Here is a 20499-nt window from a genome sequence, read left to right as displayed (position 1 = left end):
AGAAGGACATCTCTATCTGGAACGATGCTCACAGTGAAACTAAATTAATTGTGTAGCAAATTTACAGCAGATACTCTTGTTCACGGGCAGATTGTGTTAACTCACTTCATAACAGCTATTCAAGCACTGGAAAACTTCAGTCTGTAAACAAGAGTTGCCACTATCATATATATACTTAATGTGAAAACTGGGAAGTAGATCAGTTACAGGACATTTTAAGAGACATAATGCGTCTGAGTTTAATAAAGGTTACATTTTCTTAGGGAAAATAAAAATGCTGAGGTATATAATCTGGTCAGGATTATTCTGACCTTTATAGACAAAGCTTCCTTTAAGTGGGTACCGGTTATCTTACAAAGCACTTAAAATCCAAGGCACCAGAAATAAGTAATAGAAAGGATTCTGATTTAACATATGAGTTTGAAATAAAGTTATATCCTGTTCAGAGGAAGGAAGATGGTCAAAAGGGTTGTTAAGTTTAAAATCAAAGGACCAAAAATTTAGATTTTTCTGCTTCCCAATGAAGAGTAAGAGCCAGCCAAAACATCAGTGTTCTGAACAGTCTAATTACCCTAAGCTATTGCAAATATTCACATTATTTTTGCTGAAAAAAATATTGAATACTGGCTGGTGAAAGTATGCTGTATTTTGGTAATATTTATATCTAGCTACAGTGTATTGATTTATTTATTAAGTAGTTTTATCAGATGCTTGCAATGAATGAGGTTTCAGGGCCAGAAAAAATGTACATATGTGGTAACATAACCTTCTGGTATTTCATCTCATACAATCAAATTTTAACACAATTTAAACTGCAAGCACACTTTCTTTTGTAGGTAGGTATGTAGTTATCAATCTTATGGCATTGGGATAACTGTCAGCATAGTTTTGTTTTGAACCAACTTTAAATAATTGATTTAGTATAGAAAAATACGTAGCTGAAGTTGCGTGATAATTCTGAGTAGAGCTGTTTGATTATGAGGGTTCATTCTTAAACTCTAGGTTACACTTAATAAATTTAGCTGAACGAAGCTCTGACACCAGGTTCCTGAGATGTCAGTCTATCCAAGTGAGAAATTATGGACTTGTTCCTCTGAACTTAGACTGTTGCCTTTTCATTATAGATTTTATGAGGAGAAAAGGTGATAAAAGGTTATGAAAGAGCAAAATATTAGTCTAGAGTCTATTTTTTTGTGTGGTTGGGGTTGTGAGGTTTTTTTTTTGTTTGTTTGTTTTGTTTGGTTGGTTGGTTGGTTGGTTTTTTTGGTTGTTTTTTTCCTGAAATGTTTGGAGCCATTTTCCACTTGATTCTATTTAGTGATGGTTCAAAATAAATGATGCAGCTGGCAGAAGACTTTTCACTTGGCAGGTAAACAATTGGTATTGCTCTCCAAGGAGGTCAGAATATTTTGCGTTTCACAGTTCCTGGAATTTATCATCTATGGTCCAGCTTGATTAAACCTCCTGTGGCACTGGTGGAAAATGAAGCAAAGGTCTGACAGCAAGAAAAATGCTATTGTCTAATTAGAGTTCAGGACTATGCAAATTTAATTTTTTCTTTTCTCTCCTCTCAAATACTTGTGCTAAACAGAACACAGAGTAATCACAAAAGAATAGTTGCTTGGAAATTGAAATTGATTATTCAATTATTTTATTTGGCAATGCTACTTCTTATAAAGAAGAGAAAGATCTGAAGAGCTTTAAGATAGTTTGGAGAGGAAAACAAAAATACTTTTGACTTGGCTTCACTATTAAGAGGGATTGAATGTGCTGGGTTTTTTGTTAGAAGTGATAGCAAGTGGTTCATTATTCCATTGCATTTTGAACTGAGTAAAGTTATTTAACAAAAGTATGAAGTAGGCCTTTTAGCAGTAGCCCTTTGGTTCATGGCTGCAGACATCAATGAAGTCAGTACCTCATATTTATGAGTAAAATTACAGTTTTAAAGCTGTATTTTTTAAATAGAAAAAAGTAAATTAATTATAATAGAGAGGAATTGAAGCAGGAGGAGAAGGGAAAGCATTGTAGAACTGTATCCTGTTTTGTCTGCTATATTGATTTAAGACTTGACAAAAGAACAGTGTTCCATTGACCACCTCTGTTCTTTTCTGTGATCATTTAACATCTCTGTATCAGATACAGAATTTTTTTGTATGAAAAAAATAAAGCTGTAATGCAGTTTTCACTGCCGTCATTCTAACAAGTGTTCCTGTTAGAGATAAAAGGTGTTTAAGCTCCATTTTATTCTCACTTTCGGAATTTCTAATCTCTTTCCTGAACTCTGTGATAATGCTTTTTGAAGCATAGTCCTTTTCTCCTCTGTCTTTGAATGCGCTGTCTGGCTGTTCTGTTTTTTGCACCTCTACCTTATTGGCAGACAGTTCCATACCACAAAGAGGCATCATTCCTGAAAAAAAGGTCTTAGTTTTTTCTTGTGTAGAAATAACTTCTAATAAATGTGCATAGGATGACTTCCTCTTTTTACTAGCAACTTTACCTTCCCCTAATAAAGTAAATTGGAAATAACTAAATTGGCCTGTCATCATCTATCATTTGCTGGTTTCAGCAGCAATTTAATTTGCAGTCTGCAATTAAGGATGTCTACTCTGAAGCACAAAAGACCGGTGCTATGTTTAGTGTTGGTTTCACTGTGCATCTCTAATAAAACATATCAATTGATTGGAATAATATTGTTTGGTTAGCCAACTGTTTGGTCATCTTATATGTTTTAAATGTAGGCTTATGTACAACTTTGCTTTCTTGGGCTAATGGAATTCTAACTGTAAAGAGATTTAGACAATACCTATAAAATTAAACTAGCTTTTCTGTATTTTTCAGTTGAAAAAATAAATGCATTTTTTTCAACATAATTATTAATTGTAACACATTAAGTGACTTAAGATGCAGATTTTTTTATTTTTTTTTTTTTTTAAATTTATAGTGACTGCTACAACTTTTCACATAAGGTAGATTATCTCCTGTACAAGAACTTCCTTTGGATGAGGTTTTCTTGTCCCCTGAGTAGCATACAGGTTTAAACCAGAGAATTCTGGTGCAGATTTTACACCTCAAGGAGCATCTGCATTAGTGTATGCCTCCTAGAAGGTGCCATAATTGTATTTACTTCTTTACAGATTGAGTAGAGAAGGCATACTGGAAATTGGAGAAGCTGTAGCATGTGACATAGTGGAGAGCAATTCCCTTGTAATGAATCCTTTGCTGCTACCAGTGATCTCATCTGTACAGAATCAGAACATACCAGAGCAGGACTTCTTCCAGTTCTTATTGTGATTAAATGGCCCTAAATTAGAGATTTAGAACTCAACATTTTATTACTTCTGGCAATAATGCAGTTGATTGAAATATTGGAAATATTAATTTTTCTGTGCAGTCAGTGCATACAAAACTGTTCCAGAATAGTGGAATATACTATTTCTGTTACCACAAATGTGGTGTGAGGTGTGAAAATATCACCTTGTAGAATGCCGATTCTTTTCTTTGTCAGAGAAGGAATTTCAAATGGAGAGCCTGGTATCAGCTTTTCTGGATTTGTTACAAGAACAGTAAGGACTGCTGATAGTGATAGCTGGGCTATGAGAAGACTTTATAAAGCCTAGTTTGGAATATGAGCAAAAGTCTAATGCATTATATTGTTTGTCACACTATCCAGTTGTAACACTCTTTATTTTATTGCCATATAGACCATGAAGTAAGGTGGTGGGGAGGGGAACACTCATGATTTCAGCTGATTTTCAGCTGCTTTGTACTTAAGGATCAACAAACAGCAGCCAGAGCAGGAACAGACTGAAGCTTTATCTCCCTTAGCCTTTATATAGGAATGTATATCCCATAACCTTTATGTAGAAATTCACCTTTGTTTATTGTCATTTGTATTTTCAATAGTGTCTTTGGTTTACTGAAATATCGTGTAAGTAATTGGTGCCGAAATAAAGTATATTTTTCCCTAGAGTGTTCTCTTAAAATTCTTAACAACAATTAAGTGCTATAAGAACATGACTGAAGTGCATTACTGAACCTGGGTAGTCTGGCTTCTGAGAGATTAACTGCAGGAATGTGTGAGTTATGAGTTTGGTAGTTTATTTTCAGGCTTTTATGAGAGTCAGGATAGAAATTATAATCAGTGTTGTGACACTGAACTTGAAAAATACTGTAATCCTCAAAAGAAAAAAAATATTTCTGTTTTCTTTGAGAAACCTTTTGTATGGGCACATCCGTCTCACTAGATAACGATTGCCAGTGCAGTCTTTGAATGCATGTATAGTAGAAACATTAAAACTTGAAAAGCTTTGCAACACTACAAAGCAAACAATAAGGGATCATGAAGCTTTCTGTTTGAATCTGATGTTCTTCTAATCAAAGTTGGTAGATTGGCTGTATGCACTCAAAGTTTAGTTTACTTTTATATAGTTATTTTTATCTGAGAAGTGGAGTTAAAAGCATGTGTAGCACAGCAAGGAAGATTGTGTTTCTTTGATGTTTATAATTGTTAATTGATGTTTTGCTTTCAACCTAATGATGCTAGTACAGTTTCTCTCTCTCTAGAGGTTATACTCTGAAAAAGACATGGTTTTAATTCTCCAAAAAGGAATATTATTTACATGTGTATGGTGGCTCACTGCATCACATCTTTGGGCTTTTGTGAAGTGAATTTAGTAGTATTTCTTTAAATACTGAATAATATGTTGCTTTGTCCATCTGACTGTGGAAGACCTTCTAGCCCACTGCGGTGCATTATGCATTATGTTTTGCCTGTCATAGCTGACATTTATTGTACATTTAAGTTGTTTCAGATATGGCTATAAGGGCATTTTGGATCATTTCATCATGTTGGAAAATCACTTCAATCATTTTTGTTTTATTTTCTATTTATTTTTACTAGTCATCATATCTGTGGTGTGTACTTGGTAGCAACAGCCCCCTATGCAGAATAACACAGATATTCTTCTTCAAGATTTTGCTGCTGCATGAGTTTTACTGAAAATACACTATCCAGAACATGACAGGGTTAAAGAGAAGCTGCAATTGGAAAATGTGTTGAGCAAGATGAAACAGATGTAAGAGTGAGAATTTGTTGCAAATATAAAGGGAAATGTAGATAAAATGTGGACTGCAGAAGAGAAGGGAGAAAGGTTTTTGCAAAATGGAAAGCTATAAAGCAAGTTCAAATGGTTGATATCGCCATCTCTTGTGTGCTGCTCTACAGTAAGATAAAATTATCCTGTTTATTTAATTGCAGTTAGGAATGACAGGTTCCCTCAAGGCTTCTGGGCACTTCATGATTTGGAATGCACTACGAAACAGTAGACCAGCATATGGACACATTAGTATTTCATGCCTGTAGTAATGAAGATTGTGCTATGTACTTGGGGAGGCAGGGGGGGAAGAGTCCACCAACATACAAGGAAAGAAAGAGTGTGTTTATGAAAAATCATAGCTGTAAAGAGTCCTGAAGTAGTTTAAAATGGAATATTTGCTGCGTTCATTTGCTGTCCTGTAGTGGTTTAACAGTGATCTGTAGTCTTAGCTGAGAAATTTGTTGCTGTTTGTGGATTAGTTTCAAAATCATACCGTTAATTTGATATATTTTTTTCCTACAGAAATATACAACAGGTTTTATAGTTATGTTTAAGGCATGTAAGTCAGTAGTACTTAAAATCCTAAATACTTAACTGCCTAATTATTGTTGATTAAGTATTTTGTGTAGTACTGAGTGTTGAAGGGTGATTAGGAAGACCTACAGTTTTAATCATTGATGTATGTAGCTGCACTATATTTGTAATTACTTCTTAGAAATGAAGGCTGTCTCATAATTAAACCTTCAAGTACAAAACGTTGCATCTGACTGTTAGCAATTGCAGTGCAGTGTGTATTAGGCATTGACAATGTAACCAGATGAATGAATTAATTTATAGATTAAAAATACTCTGATTCTGTATCAGAACTTGGAACAAAGACTTATGGTTAAATTTGACTTGTTTTTAAGCATTAACTGTAAGTTGCAGATTAGTAAATTTTGAAAAATATCCATGAGGAGAAAAAAAAAACCCACATATAATTTGGGGGAAAAAAATAGCAGCTATTTTTGACTAGTGATAAGTCAGCCTGTAAGTTAAGGTTTTAAACTTAAGAATTAAAGTGAAGTTTCAGACTAGTAATGCTTTGATTTAAATTCCAACAGTACTGTAGTTCAGAGATCAGCTGGTCTTCATTTAAGTAATTCTGGAAAGCATACTTGGCTGTGCACTTGAGGTGCTTCAAAGTAGAGGATGTTTTACTACTGGATTTTAAGTACAAATGTTTGGATTTTATTTACGTATATATATATCTGTATGTACAGACACATCTTTAGGTATATATTAAGTGTATGTATATATAACTATATATGTGTGTGTGTTGTTGTTGTCCCCCACATCCCCCCGCTGCATTGTGAGGGGAAAATTGCCATGTTCTAATTCTTATATGAAGTTAATTTGTTTATTGTAGGAATGTGACCGTAGTTTTTCCTTTGTATTTTTTTGGTGCTTGTTAATAATTTTCTGCAGGCTACGGATTTAGTGCCATCTTGTGGGAAAACTTAATAGCTGCAGATTTTTTTTTATTACTGAATATGCTGGATTCATTTAAGCCATCAATGAGGAGATACTCCTATTAAATCTGACAAGAATAAATATAGATTACACAAAGTTTATTGTGAAAAACCAAAGTATTCTAACTTGTGAAAATGTATTCTTGTGAGCTACATAGACATTTTGAGCCCAAATGTTGTCTCCTTAATGATTCCTCTCTCCTGCAGATGTACACTACTTCAGTAACTCAGGATGAAATGTCTTTCCAGATGGTCTTCTTGCTTTGTGATGCATCATTTTTCTCTGTTGGATCTAACTGAACAATGTTTTGATTTGGGCTACTGAAATCTCAATATAGATTTTTTTTTTTTTTTTTTCCCCTTAACTGTAGCAGAATACATAGTTCTAAAGCTCCTTTTCAAATTGTTTCAATGGGAAATGATTATGTATTATGGTTAATCAACTCACAGTACTATTCTTAGTAGAGAAAAAAAAAGGAAGCCAAAGAATGCTCTTTTATGTATTTTGCCTGATTAAAATATGGCAGGGAGAGGTTGAAATTGGAAACCTGATTTAACACTTCTTTATTTCTGGCTTACTAAAAGCTATGCTTGAAATTGTCATGTGAATAACTAATAGTCACGATTTTTCTAGTGGCTGCATTAAAAGAGTATAGTTAGAAAGTTTCAAAATCAAATGTTGGAAAGGATAAGAAGGTCATACAAAATGTTAAAATGTCCTGGTCCCACAGCTTTTAATGTCTTTTATGTCAATGAAAATTTTCTGTCTAGAAATTTCAAGTGCCCATTTCACATGTGAATTAAGCACATAAGTTTGCAATACAGTGCTGAAGTCTTGTCTAGTCTTCTCTCTTTCCCATTCTGTGTCTTTCAATGTAGTGTAAAATAGTCATTGGAATCTCTTTTTGAGACATTGATGCACTCTATCAGACTGTTACTTTTCCCTGTATTGTTTCTTAGATATGATATGCAAAATGTTAACTTTTACAGTATGTGGTATAATAAGGTCACCTGAGAGACAAACACAAGTTGCATATTATAGAAATAATTGTTTTAATATTTTTAATTCATATCATTCACTGTTTGGTTCGATTGTGCTTACTGACAATGGCAACCATCTCTATATCAGTCTGTTGAGACCTTATTGTTGGAAACACTGGACACCTATCTAGTTTTCCTTTATGTGCTTCTTTTCTTTTATAGCTTCAGCACAGTCTGTGCTATGTCCACAGGACTTCCTGTCCTCAGATTTTGTTTTGTTGAATGAAAGAAGGGACAAGTTTGTTTCTTTGGAGGCAGACTGCAGAATAGCACAAAGGACCCCGATTCACACAATTTTCATCTAGTAAACAGATTGCTTTTACTTCCCCCCCCCCCCAGTAGTGAGCTTTCTGCAAGAAGCTCCTAAACTCTATAGCAAAAGATCAAGCAGATAAAGGAATGGACTGAAGATGAAACAACACAAGTTTTTCAGTGTTTGAAATGTGACCTTGTTTACTCTCAATGCTCTCCTTTTGTAACTGATTTCTTGACTGAGTGCCTGAAAAATAACTCCTTTAGTGTAACTAAACCTCAGTTTTTGAGAAATAAGATAGCAGGCCTTTTTAGCATCCAGGATTTTTGCTATGCTATTATTTTGACTGAATCTGGACACTATGTTTTACTGCCGAAAGAGAGAGAGAGGAAGTTACCAAGTATTTTGCCAAATAACTTGAAAGACCCGAAATGAGATCACACACCACAGAAAGCATTGGCTTTGCTGGAGAAACGTAGTGGAAGAAAGAAGGAAAGGATTACAGGGAGAGATTTCCAACATGCAGTTAGTTTTTTCTACCCCAAAACTTGCTAAATTAACACATGAACTTCAGTGCATTAGAGATGGATTTGTTGTACTGTAAATATCTATTATGAAGAATTGTTTTTTGACAGAATGACAAATGGTATCTGTGATAGCAGGCTTACTTAGGGCAGAGGAAAATAAATGCAAAATGGCATCTCTCAGCCCACAGCAAACTAGGAAATTGAGAAAGAAGTATATTTACAGAAAGTATCTTAAGAATTAGGTTCAAAACTACGGTGAAACTTGCAATACCAAAACATTTTAGCCTGCAGTTACCTCTCAGTTATAAATGGAGATGCATTTTTGTACAACGACCTCAAATTTTTAGGCAATACTTTGTCTTTCCCATACTATTTGTTTTTCGCCTAAATATTTGTGGGAGGTGACCCCTTTATGGAAATGCCTGTATTAAAAAAAAAAAAAAGAAAAGGATATTAAAATGTGTGTGACAATTTCCTTTTTTAACTTGCAAAGCGGGGTATAAAGGGCAAGCTTTACAGAATTTGACAAGGCATGAAATTTAAAAGTGTAAGGAAAGAAAGATTAGGGAAAGCCAGTAAACAAGAATTCTCTCTTTTCTAATACATGGTGCCACTTGCAAACGCTCTTATGCAGAAGTTGTCTCACATCTGTTGCACCTCCAGAATTTTTAGTGCTGAAAATGCATTGTGTGTGTGTGTTCTGAATCTCCTGTGATTTCTCACAAATTACATCTGTCTTCTCTTTTCATCGCTTTCTGTCAGTCCTGTCTTATTCAAGCGAAGTTCTTGTCAACTGATCCTCAGTTTTGTTGTTTGGATGCCAGAATTTAAAATTGCATTAGACAGATGAGCAAATTCATGGGAGAATCCATTTCTTAATTTATGCTGATGAAGAAAATATCTCCAATTCCCTCTTTGGTTTTCTCTTACAGAAGAATATAAAGTTTTGCACATTTGTCTTTAACAATGTTTAGTTATAAATATTTGTAAGTCTAATACTTGTTTCAGTAGTATAACTGAAGTTAACATACAGATGGATTTAGATGGAGTTCATAAGAAAGCGTTAAGTAGTTGGTCACCTTTCAATGATAGAGCTTCATATGATGAAGAATGAAAATGGAGTGGTGGCAAATGATACAATAAATAATGAAGCTTGATTTTAGAAAATGCATTAATAAAAGGAAAAAGAAAAGAAATCTTCAGCTTGGCTTAATTTCCAGCTCTTCTGTAAATCTTTGTCATGAATCCTGATGTGATCCTATATATTACCATACTACTATCAGCCCATGCCACCCTGCAGTGTTTCAGTGTCTGTTGCCTGGACCTGCTCTCTTTTCTAGACTCCGATTATTCCATCTAAACTTACAGGGTGTTTCTGTCAGTCGTTTTTCACTTTGTCATATTGTTTGACCATCACATTGTATGGAAGTTCTGGCACTGAGAGGACAGAGACTGTTAACACAATAGTTATGTCTCAATTGTTGTAAAGGCAGGTAAGAGGGTCCCAGAAGACAAAGCTAATACATTTTGTCCTGTTTGGAGTGGGAAAGAAATAGAATCAGGAGCTAAAAACGGAGCTGTAAAATATAGGATGTACAAGTCAACAAAAAAGATAGTGGAGGGTAAGAGGGAGGATTGAAGCATTAGGTGGGGAAAAAACACTCAAGTCCAATAAAATAACTATATCTCTTTTTTGGGTAAAGCACCAAAATAGCAAATCATCTTGGATGGCCTGAGAAATAGTGGTTTCAAATCTACTGGATGGTTGTGCCATCACCCCCTCCAGTCATAGTGCAATACTGAGCTATTTAGAGCAGAAACTATCAAAGAATATACTCAGAATCCTGCAGCTCTGGTGCCCAGATTTGAGTGATTCTGGTCTGAGGAATTAGCTTGTTAGATTTTCACTACATTACAGAAAACTACTAGCAAATTGTGTATGGATGGATAAATGTATATTTCAAAATCGGTCACCTGATGAGGGCATGACACCACTTTCTGCCACCAAATCCTTCAGGTTGGCTTTCGCAGGCAAAACAGCCCCAGATGTAATTTCTTTCTTTCTTGACCTTACACAGAGTTTGTCAGTTTCTTCTATGTTAGTAGCAGACAATTTTTTACATGGCAGTAGACTGGATTCTTCAACATGTTCTTTGCTTTTGGTGTCAGGGTGATGGCACAAAGTAGGAAAAGCTTCTGTAGGTTGACTAACAATTTTAAATCTGCGAGTCACCTTGTGATTTCCTTTCCTTAACTGCTCTAAGGCTGTGGGATGCTCTGGAATTGCTTACATTCTCTGATCCAAAGCACACTGTGCAGGACAGTTCTCTGTGGGCAATGCCTTTGGGAATAGCCATTGGCACAGATTGGGGGAACTTCCTTGTGTAGAAAGTGAGTTGGAATCCAGGACAGGCCATTAACTCTTCTTCCTCTCATAGTTTTGTTTCAGTTTATGTGGGCTAATTTGAAAACCTGCACTATGCTTAATTCAGAGAAAGGTTAGTGGCGCTTCCCGTGCAATTCCATAGTTGCGTCTTGGAGTTGGGCTATAGAGAAGGAATGAAAAGTTCTGAGAGAACTGTTTATCTGTTATCAAGAAATTAGCATGGGTATATTTCTGGTCAACTAGTCTGGTTTTAATAAACAGTATGAAAAATATGATAGATCTTGCATGATTTTTAAAATCCCGTAAATTTCTATGTTTGTGTAATGACAGCAGTGTGACAGATATTCACAGCACTCCTACATTCCTCCTCCACTGCAATTTAATTATACAGTTTTTTTCCACCCTCACAACATTTGTTCTTTCATTTTCTTAGCTACTTGCAGATACAAAAATCTGTGCCACCACGAGTCTAAATCTGGTCCATCATGTTCAAAGAAAGTTCCAACTCTAGAAGTTGTATAAAAATGGATTACCTTACATCAAAGTAGCAGTAGTCTGTCGCAGCTGAGGCTGTTAGTTTTAACATAATTGCTGAGAAGCAGCCACAACTACTGATGTGCTCAGGGACAAACATGAACAGGTTGCTGTGGGACAGAAGAGGAAGTTGTCTGATTTATCTTAGCCAGAATTGCTGTTTGAGTTCTGATGTATATCTTTTCTAATTATCTGTGTTCATCCAACAGTTTTGGCATTTACAGCTTGTGTTCAGAAGAGTTGTATGTTAGCAATGTGTATGTTGTTTGCTTTTATTTTTGTCTTACAACATTCTAAATATTTTAGAAATGAGTTTCCCTTTGCTTAGCTACAGTCTTATAGACATATAGGCATTTGGTGTACAGAGACTTCTTGACTTTGGGAAAAAATTTATTTGTAAATAGTTTTTAGTGTCAAGTGATAAATATTGTCTAATTTAAAGTTATAAGGATGTATCTTAAAACATTATTGAGACTGGGGAAAATAGTTCTTTTATTTTGACTACTTTTAGACTACTGGTGATTGCTGAACATTGCTGTTGCTTAGTAGTGAAATCGCTCTGGAATACAGAGGATTTAGCTTAATGTGCTCAAGCAAAGGAAATTTTATAGGTGTTATTTCAGCCAGTCATTCTTTTGAGGAACGTATAGGTATGAGTGTAATTCTTCACATAAATGCCCAGGGACTGAAGCTCTAGCTGATACCTGGTGTGGACACCAACTTGAAAATTAATTAATTAAAAGAGAAATGTCTTTATATAATGTTGAATGAATTTTTGTTTGATCAAAAGTAAGCATTTCACTTAGAAAAATTATAACTCTTTTTTTTTGTTTTCTAAAAAAAGGAGGCAATTTAAAACTAAAAATAGCAAAACAGGTCTAAACTTCTAATTTCAAAAGCAAAAAATAATTTATTGAATTATTTTGAGCTTTTGAAAGGCACTGTTTGCCAAGCTTGATGTGAATTTATGAATAGTCTAAATTAATAGAAATTTATTTTTACATAATTACTAATCTGAGAATTTTCAGTAAGCATTAGTCAAGGCTTCTTTCCATATCAGGCAAAACAAGTGAAGAGGTATCAGATAGGTCAGTTATATGATTCTAAGACTGAATTTGTAGAAAATGAAGCCGTTTCCTTAAGTTACAAGATTTAATAAAAAATGTTATATAAATAGTATTTTTAAGTGATCATGGTCTTTTTAATTTCTGTCACATTTGCAACACTCTCATGGCTGCCTTTGAATAAAAATGTATTTTTCTAAATGGAAACTGTGAGTTTCATGCATAATTACTTTCTATCCTGCATTGTCATTGCCTTCACTCATCTTTGTTAATTCACTCATTCATGAGAATCATTGAATGTAATTCTGTGCTATTTGAAAATGTGATTTGGATTTATGCACTGAATTTCTGTGCTAAAACTGTCCATTTTGTGGTCATAAATAATCAGTGCATTAATAGATTTAAAGTGGGAAAATTGCTACAATTAGAAGAATTTTAACTTTATTGTGAACTTTTAAGTTTATAAAAATAATTTAAAAGGTTATGAGATTAAGAACAGATAAGATTTACTATTAAATAAAAGCAGGGGTGTAAATAGCCTACATTTGTATGCTCTTAATATGTGTCTAATAAGATGCAAATATTAAGAGAATTAAGATCTAGACATTTGTTAAAACAGCGCTATTTAATGATAGAATGGATTCAAAGTGTCTAACTGTACAAAATTCTGCCACTGGCAATACTTTTGGAAATAATGTCTTTTATTAGTTATTTCAAATGGAAAAAAGTTTTTTTCTTTTTTTTAAGGTTTGGCATTTTTCATTTAGTTCAGATTACTGTTACACACCGACAACTTTACATGTAATTTTGCTAAACATATGAAGAGTGTCAAGAGGATGGACCAGAATTTTCAGTGGTGCCCAATGACAGGGTGAAGGGCAATGGGCACACACTGAAACACAAGAGGTTCCATGTGAAAATGAGGAGAAACTTTTTTCCTTTGAGGGTGCCAGAGCCCTGGCCCAGGCTGCCCAGAGAGGCTGTGGAGTCTCCTTCTCTGGAGACATTCAAACCCACCTGGACACATTCCTGTGCCATCTGCTTTGGGTGAACCTGCCATAGCAGGTGGGCTGGACTAGATGATCTCCAGAGGTCCCTTCCAACCCGAAGTGTTCTGTGAGTGTGTGTAAATTATAGAATCATTTAGATTAGAAAAAAACTTCAAGACCATCAAGTCCAACCATAAACCTAACACCAAATAAAATGAAGACTCTTCCCATACTGAGTTCATGTGTTAATGAATTACGTGACTGTACGTGTGGTGTCCGTCCCTTCCCCCACCCCGGTGTTTTTTTTGGTTTCTTTTTTATTTTTTTTTACTTATTTGGGGATTTTTTGGGGGGTATGTGTGGTTTGTTGTTGTTTGTGTGTCTGTTTTGTGTCTCTTAAGGCAGTGAGTAGAGGGTAAAAATAAGAAGAAAACCAAATTGTCAGTTAAAAAAATATAATCTGAAGAGAACTTCATAAACCGTAGTAATTTAGGATAATTATCTATGTTTTAATCTTAACATGGGCAAAATCGTTTTTGATTTGTGTTGAATAAGGAGTGCAAGATTTACCTCCTGAGCAGAGAAAGACCTCTGTACTCAGATGTAGTACAAATAGTTTAGGAAAAGTTATGGTGTTTTGAAAAACCTTAAAGTGTAAAAGAACAGTAAGATAAAATAGGAATGTTATTATTTGCTGTGGGGTTGTTTCTAAATGTTTTTCTTTGTCACACGTATTGAGTAAAGTCTGTCTTTAGTTTAGCTTTATATTTTCGAGTACTGTGAAGTTGTTGGTGCCTTTTTGTATAACTCAATAAAATTATTTTTTCTGTTGAAGGCGTAATTTTGTTGAATTCAGTTCTTTCTGTTGAATCTCCTTTGCTTGCATCTGACCTTTATTTATGTTGATTTTGCTTCATTTTTTCATTTACCATGCTGTTCAGTTTTTGGATGCCAGGAGAACAAAGGTTTGTCCGCTATTTGCAGTCAATTTATTTTTCGAAATTCAGTATTGCTTATTGTGTTTTTTTGTTTGCTTGTTAGAGATACAGTAATACCGTTTACTAAACATGTTCATAGCTTTAGTTACCAAAAGAAAAAATAAACAAAACTCCCAAACCAACCAGCCCCAACTCGTCTGCTCCCAAAGCCCCCTTCAGTTATAGTGAGTGCTTTGACTTTATAGATGACAGGACTGTTGAGCACTATGAAGGGCAGAATTAATTACCTTTAGTCTATGAAGTAATTTAGAAAACATGGAATACTGAATCTTTCAGCTTTATAGGTACATACCAGCTGTACTAATGGATATGTCACTGCCTAATGTTTGGGTTTGTTGGTTTGCCTTTCGTTACTATTTATTTTATCCCTGACACTATTTTGTGTGTTGTCTCTTTTTTTTCTTTTTCTTTTTTCTTTTCCTGGAAGCACTTGAAAGATATTACAAATGTCGTTACATGTGTTTGCTGTTTTATTAGGTTGTTTGATATACTTTCATCATTGATTCTAATGAATTTTTGTACCAGCGTACAGCAAAACTTTAAGCAAAGACTATTCCTATGTTGAGGTCCAAAACTGATATTTTTTTTTTCCTTATTTCTTCATTGCAGCATCTGCAATTGACAATCCAGGCACTTCAAGATGAGCTTAGAACCCAGAGAGACCTTAACCATCTTCTCCAGCAAGAAAGTGGAAACAGAGGGGCTGAGCATTTTACCATTGAGCTCACAGAGGAGAATTTTCGAAGACTTCAAGCAGAACATGATCGACAAGCTAAAGAGCTCTTCCTGTTGAGAAAAACGCTAGAAGAAATGGAGCTTAGGATTGAAACACAAAAGCAAACACTGAATGCCAGAGATGAATCAATAAAAAAGCTTCTGGAAATGTTACAAAGTAAAGGTTTGCCATCTAAAGGAATGGAAGATGACAATGAAAGAACTCGAAGGATGGCAGAGGCTGAATCTCAGGTTAATCACTTAGAAGTGATTTTAGATCAGAAGGAGAAGGAAAACATGCATCTTAGAGAGGTAAGCAAAAACTTATTTATTTGTTTAACAGAGATTGTCAAAATACTTGCTGCATTTTTAGAAATATACTTTAGAGTATCCAAGTGTTTTACTGCTCTCATTTTCTCGTCAAAAATAACATGCATTTGTTTTACATCTGAAATAAATACACAACAGGATTATATGGCATTTGAAAGCAAGTATAAGAAATTATGGAAGAAAAACAATTGTATTGTTTCTGTCTTATTGTCTCTGACATGGTTGCTTTGCATAATTTCTGTTTGCTTTGTATTTTGACCAATCAGTGTTTGGCAATTGAAAACTAGAACAACTGAAGAGTGGAGTAACACCTGCTGCTGCTTTAAACTAACTAGCCATGAGTGTATGTGACTTTTGTTTTATACCCCTTGTTAAAATATTTTGCCTTCCATATAAACAAATGCTTCTGCCTATGTGCATCTCTACTGTATTTTAATGTTTGGTGCCCCAACTTTTTGGGTAAATATGCCACATAATGTTGCTGCAGTAAAATGCTACAGTGGTGGCTGCACTGTACTTTGAGAGATCCTTAATTCAATCCCAAGTCTACCTGCACCAGCAACCCATATCATTTGTGAATGCATTTTTAGGACCAGGTTTGAGATGATTGAATTAGTACAGCTGAAAGAAAATCTGGCCTGGGGTCAAGACCATCTGCCCCTCTACGTCTTGTCAGCATTATGATGCGATTAGTGACAGGCAAACAAGACAGTGTGAGTCTTCCTCAGAAAGACCTTGTGCTTCCTGCTAAGAAGGGTGAAAATTGCAGGGAGATGGAGCGCAAGCTGCCCACAGTAAGAGGAGTAAGGACAAACAGGTATGTTTCCTTAGACACTCGGCAGCAGTTTAGTGTGCTTGAACTTCCAGGCAATAAAAATGCCAATTTGCCTGACAGATCAAAGCGTGAATAAAATCAGTACAGGAACAGAGAAAACTATTATGGGCTTCTCTACATCAATAAATGTATGAATGCTAGAGATTAAGAACAGCTATTTACATCTACATAATGTTGTCTAAATATTTTCTTTGCTATGGACAAATTATTTTATATTAGCTAATGGCCACTTTAGTTTTCCTTATTCTTCCCCCAGCTCTTTTATCTTCTCTAACGTAGAATGTGTATTGATGGTGGAATCTGAGGCCCATCTGAAGCTTGGAAACTGGGAAATTTGCAAGGCACAACGATACATTTCAGTAAAGTTTTCTTTGTGAAGTTGTGGATCCTGAGTCTTTTCACAGGCAGAATTTTAATTGAAAAGTGATGCCACCTGTCAATGACCTCTGAAACTCAATGAATCCTGAAAGGGGTTGCATAAGGAGTTAATGATACTGAGTTTGTGATGAGGAAGGATTGTGGGAGAAGTTCTATGAATAAGCAGACAACTTTCTGGATTTAGATCTGCTATTCTCGGGGTACTACATACAGTCTGTTTCAAGATGGATGATTTATTATTTGGTTTATGTGATATTTTGTTTTTATTTTACGTGTTGCACGAATATTGCTTAAGTTTGTGAATCCTAATTTGGGTATGTATTTGACATGAATAAATTTACAGTGGAAATTTGAAGAAGGTTTCTAACTAACACAGTGAGAGAAATAGAACTAAATAGAGCTTGAAAAGTAGATAAAATGCAAGCTTCCAAGTGAAGTCCTTGGGCATCCAATTTATATAATAATAGGAGATCATATTGCTATTTATAGACTGCATATTTCTCCTATATTTGTACTGAACTAGATTTATGTTTCAGAGTTCCCCCTGTGTTACCTTCAGGAGCCAGGAAAAAATTTGTTTCTCCTTCAGTTTCTGTGAGGGTGTAGAGGTTGTCTTTTCTATGGAGTGCTGCAAGTATAGAATGGGGTTTACTGAGTTTCTGCTTATGACATGCTGGAATGCCTTGGTAACTGATCGAGGTTTAAAAATTTACTAGGTTTGCTTTCTGGAATCTGTCAATCTCTGTGTCAGATTAGCAGGAGCTATCTAGTGATCTGGAGATTTTGCCTCACAATTTCCTTGCTGTTATAAGAATTCAAGGCTTTGAGTGAAGTCTGTTTTCCCAACTTTCTTCCTGTTGAACATGGTATTTATGGGTTTTACTTTTTTCCCTCCTGGAGATTGTAGAGCTTGTTGTAGGCAGCTTACAACTATGATGTGTAAGGTGTGTAAACTCTTTATAAATGAAATGCTTAGTAGATGCCTGCTTGTTTTTCAGGAATCTGGATTTAATTGTTCAAGTGGGCTCTTGGAAAATGTTCTTATGTTCAAATTTTGTCTTTTGCTGTCTTGTTATGGGAAATTGTTTGCATGCTTTCGGGGGAATATACAGATATTCTGTAGAGTTTTATCCCTTTGTTAGAAGTCCAAATGGATCAACTTCTATCTTCATGTGTAGCTTGGCAAGTCCTTATTCTGCAGTGCTGGTTTGAATTGCTATCACTGCACATAGTCTCCATCCTGCACAATACAGTTTTCCAACATGATGACACAGGAATTACTGTATAAATGACCTTGAAGAGTTAACTGGATTTTTTTTCTTCTTTTCCTGAGAATGATTTCAAAGTAAACTGGAACTTGGATACATTTTAATGGATTCCATTCATTAATTATTTAGTATTCACTCAAATTGTGTTAATCTTTCTAAATCTTTAACAAAATATTTGTCTTTGTAAAACTTCATCTAAAATATTCTGCTTTCTGTATTTTTACAGGTGGGAGTATAGAGATCATGTTGAGTATATTTCTGAGAACCTAGAATATTGTCATGTGTAACATACTGTTTGATCAGATCATGAACACTTATTTATTTTTTTAATGAGTTTTGCTATTTGACTTTCTGACAGTGTACTTGGAACAAAATAAGGAAGATAAACTTCATTGTAGCAGCAAATTAAGGTATTCAATTAACAGTTTTCTAGCATGTCAATTTACTGTTACAGTGATAGATTCTGTTGTTATCTCCAGCAGAAAGAGTGCTGTCTATGGAAAAAAAAAAAAGCTGAAAACAGTGTAAATGAGGTTGAATGTGGAAAAAAATAACTGAAGACTACTGATTTTCTACAGCCTCAATGCTATGTTAAAAAGCGTATGTAGATTGACTTCTCATAAGCTATATTGTTGGTATTTAGTTTAGAAGTACTTTTAGTCTGAAGTTTTTCAGTTCTTGAAATCTGTGTACCATCATGTCACCTTTTAAATCCTAGCTGGAGAAAAGCCAAATCTTATATATTTTGCTGAGATTTTGAACATGTTTTCCCCTAATGCAGCCATATCTTTCTCCCCTATACTGTTGATTGTTCTTTAAAATAGTGCCAAAGCAGGAATCTGTCTTCTTTTCTTCATTCACAGTCTTTTAGATTTCTTAGCATGTTGGAATAGAAAGCTAATGGATGAGACACGGAAGAAATTGATTTTGTTATTAATAATCACTGGTGGATGGATTTTTGACCAAACCAGACAATTAAACTAACATACCGTGAGAGAAATTGAAGAAATTCATTCGTTGTGAATATTGGCAATTTAAGACACTCTGTTCTATACACTCATGTCTCCAATGGTTGTCAGATATCTTTCCTTGACCTCAACTGCCATGAGCACTGATCCTACTAGGAATCGAATAGTAGGGGATATGTTTGTTGTTGTTCCAGAGCTGCATTTGTCTAGCTAGTATTTTTTCAAAGTTCACTTAACTTTAGAGAAAGAAATAACTTTTCTTGTTGTCCTTCAGTCTGTAGCACTTTGTCAGGTATGGAATACTTCTCATATTCATTTTCTGTCAATTTCATGTAAGCATGCATGTTACCAGAAACCAATATGCTACTGTTTTGGTTCAAAATAATTTGCCAGATATCCAAGTATCATGTAAAAATTTATCTTTCTTAAGCCAAATATCTGGAATTTCTCTGGGCCATAGATTATATTTCTTAGAGAAGGTGCAGGGAAGAGACATGCAAATAGCTCGTGCACCAGAGGCATAGGAAACTCTGGAAAATGAAACAACTTCATTTTTCATATTCTTAGCAGATTTGGACTGACTTGGTGTAACTACCTGGCCCTCAAAAATTGTACCTTTGTGCATTGTGCAGTCCACTGCATCTTTAAAATTTGTTTCACAGAGGCAAACTTGTGCAGATAGGTTTACTCAAGTTTTCTATTTGAAGGTCTTAGGAATGGCAAAATTGAGGCTTATTATGTGGGAGGAGGAGGACAGTTCAGCTGAAGTTGTAATCCTGCTTTTTTACATGAATAAACAAAAAATGTGTCTGTAAGGGTCATTAAAATGTTGAGAAATAACCTATACAAAAAATGGGATTAGATTTCCTTTCGTGTGTTAAGGAATTTAAAATATAGGGAATAAGCTTTCACAAGGATTGCTAGATTCCCAGCTTTGTGATAGTTATAACAAGTTTTCTGAATTGCTGATTCAAAAAGGAAGCAAGAACAAATAAAACTCTGACTACATAGGAAAAAGTGTGAGCATGTGTTTCTGCTCCAGTTTTGGAGATGCAACCTATTGAGGAGAGTGGTTTCTGAGAACTTCTGCCCAGTTTGCACTCAAGTTTTCCATCAAGTTAGGCTGAATCCTGTGTCTGTAACTAACTAACCTCACTGAAATACTTTTGTTAATGTTTTCAAAGATAGCTGAATTTGTCTTGATATTTTCTGGGGCAAAATAAAATAGCAGTTGCTTTGATGAGGAAATAATCTATGCTGTATGGAAAAAACTGGTCTTTGCAAATACACACAAGTAAGAAAAATGCCATTCTTGGGCCAGGTAGTCTCCCTGTGAGTATATTAATAGTTGAAAATCTGTCTTGAAGCCATAATGTCATACCATGGTGTTCTTCATGTTTGGAATTAAGTATAATGAAAATCATTAAATATACGTTCCTGTCAGAAAATGCAAGATGCCTGCCTTAAAGTTCTTAAACTGATTATCACGTCTCTACTTGCATTTTAAATAAACATTTTTTTTTTCTCTATAACTTTGGGAGAACCCTAGGTAATATGGGGATTTTATCATGTAGAAATCTAGCACAGATGTTTGGTGTTACTTTTTT

At 34.9% G+C, this 20499-nt stretch overlaps 1 protein-coding gene across 1 annotated transcript in view; it reads left to right on the top strand.

The window, feature by feature from the left end:
- ERC2 (ELKS/RAB6-interacting/CAST family member 2) overlaps positions 1-20499 on the top strand; it is a gene marked incomplete at both ends in the record, with an annotated part of 318636 nt that overhangs the window by 21159 nt on the left and 276978 nt on the right. Inside the window, 2 exons of the mRNA XM_080350354.1 lie at positions 14343-14366; positions 15009-15425. Coding sequence (XP_080206480.1) covers positions 14343-14366; positions 15009-15425 — 441 coding nt within the window. The remainder of the gene's footprint in view (positions 1-14342; positions 14367-15008; positions 15426-20499) is intronic.

This window comes from Nesoenas mayeri, assembly GCF_963082525.1.
Source record: "Nesoenas mayeri genome assembly, chromosome: 10".
Lineage (NCBI taxonomy): Eukaryota > Metazoa > Chordata > Aves > Columbiformes > Columbidae > Nesoenas > Nesoenas mayeri.
The sequence above is the reverse complement of the archived record's forward strand: the minus strand, read 5'-3'. Positions and strand labels throughout refer to the sequence as shown.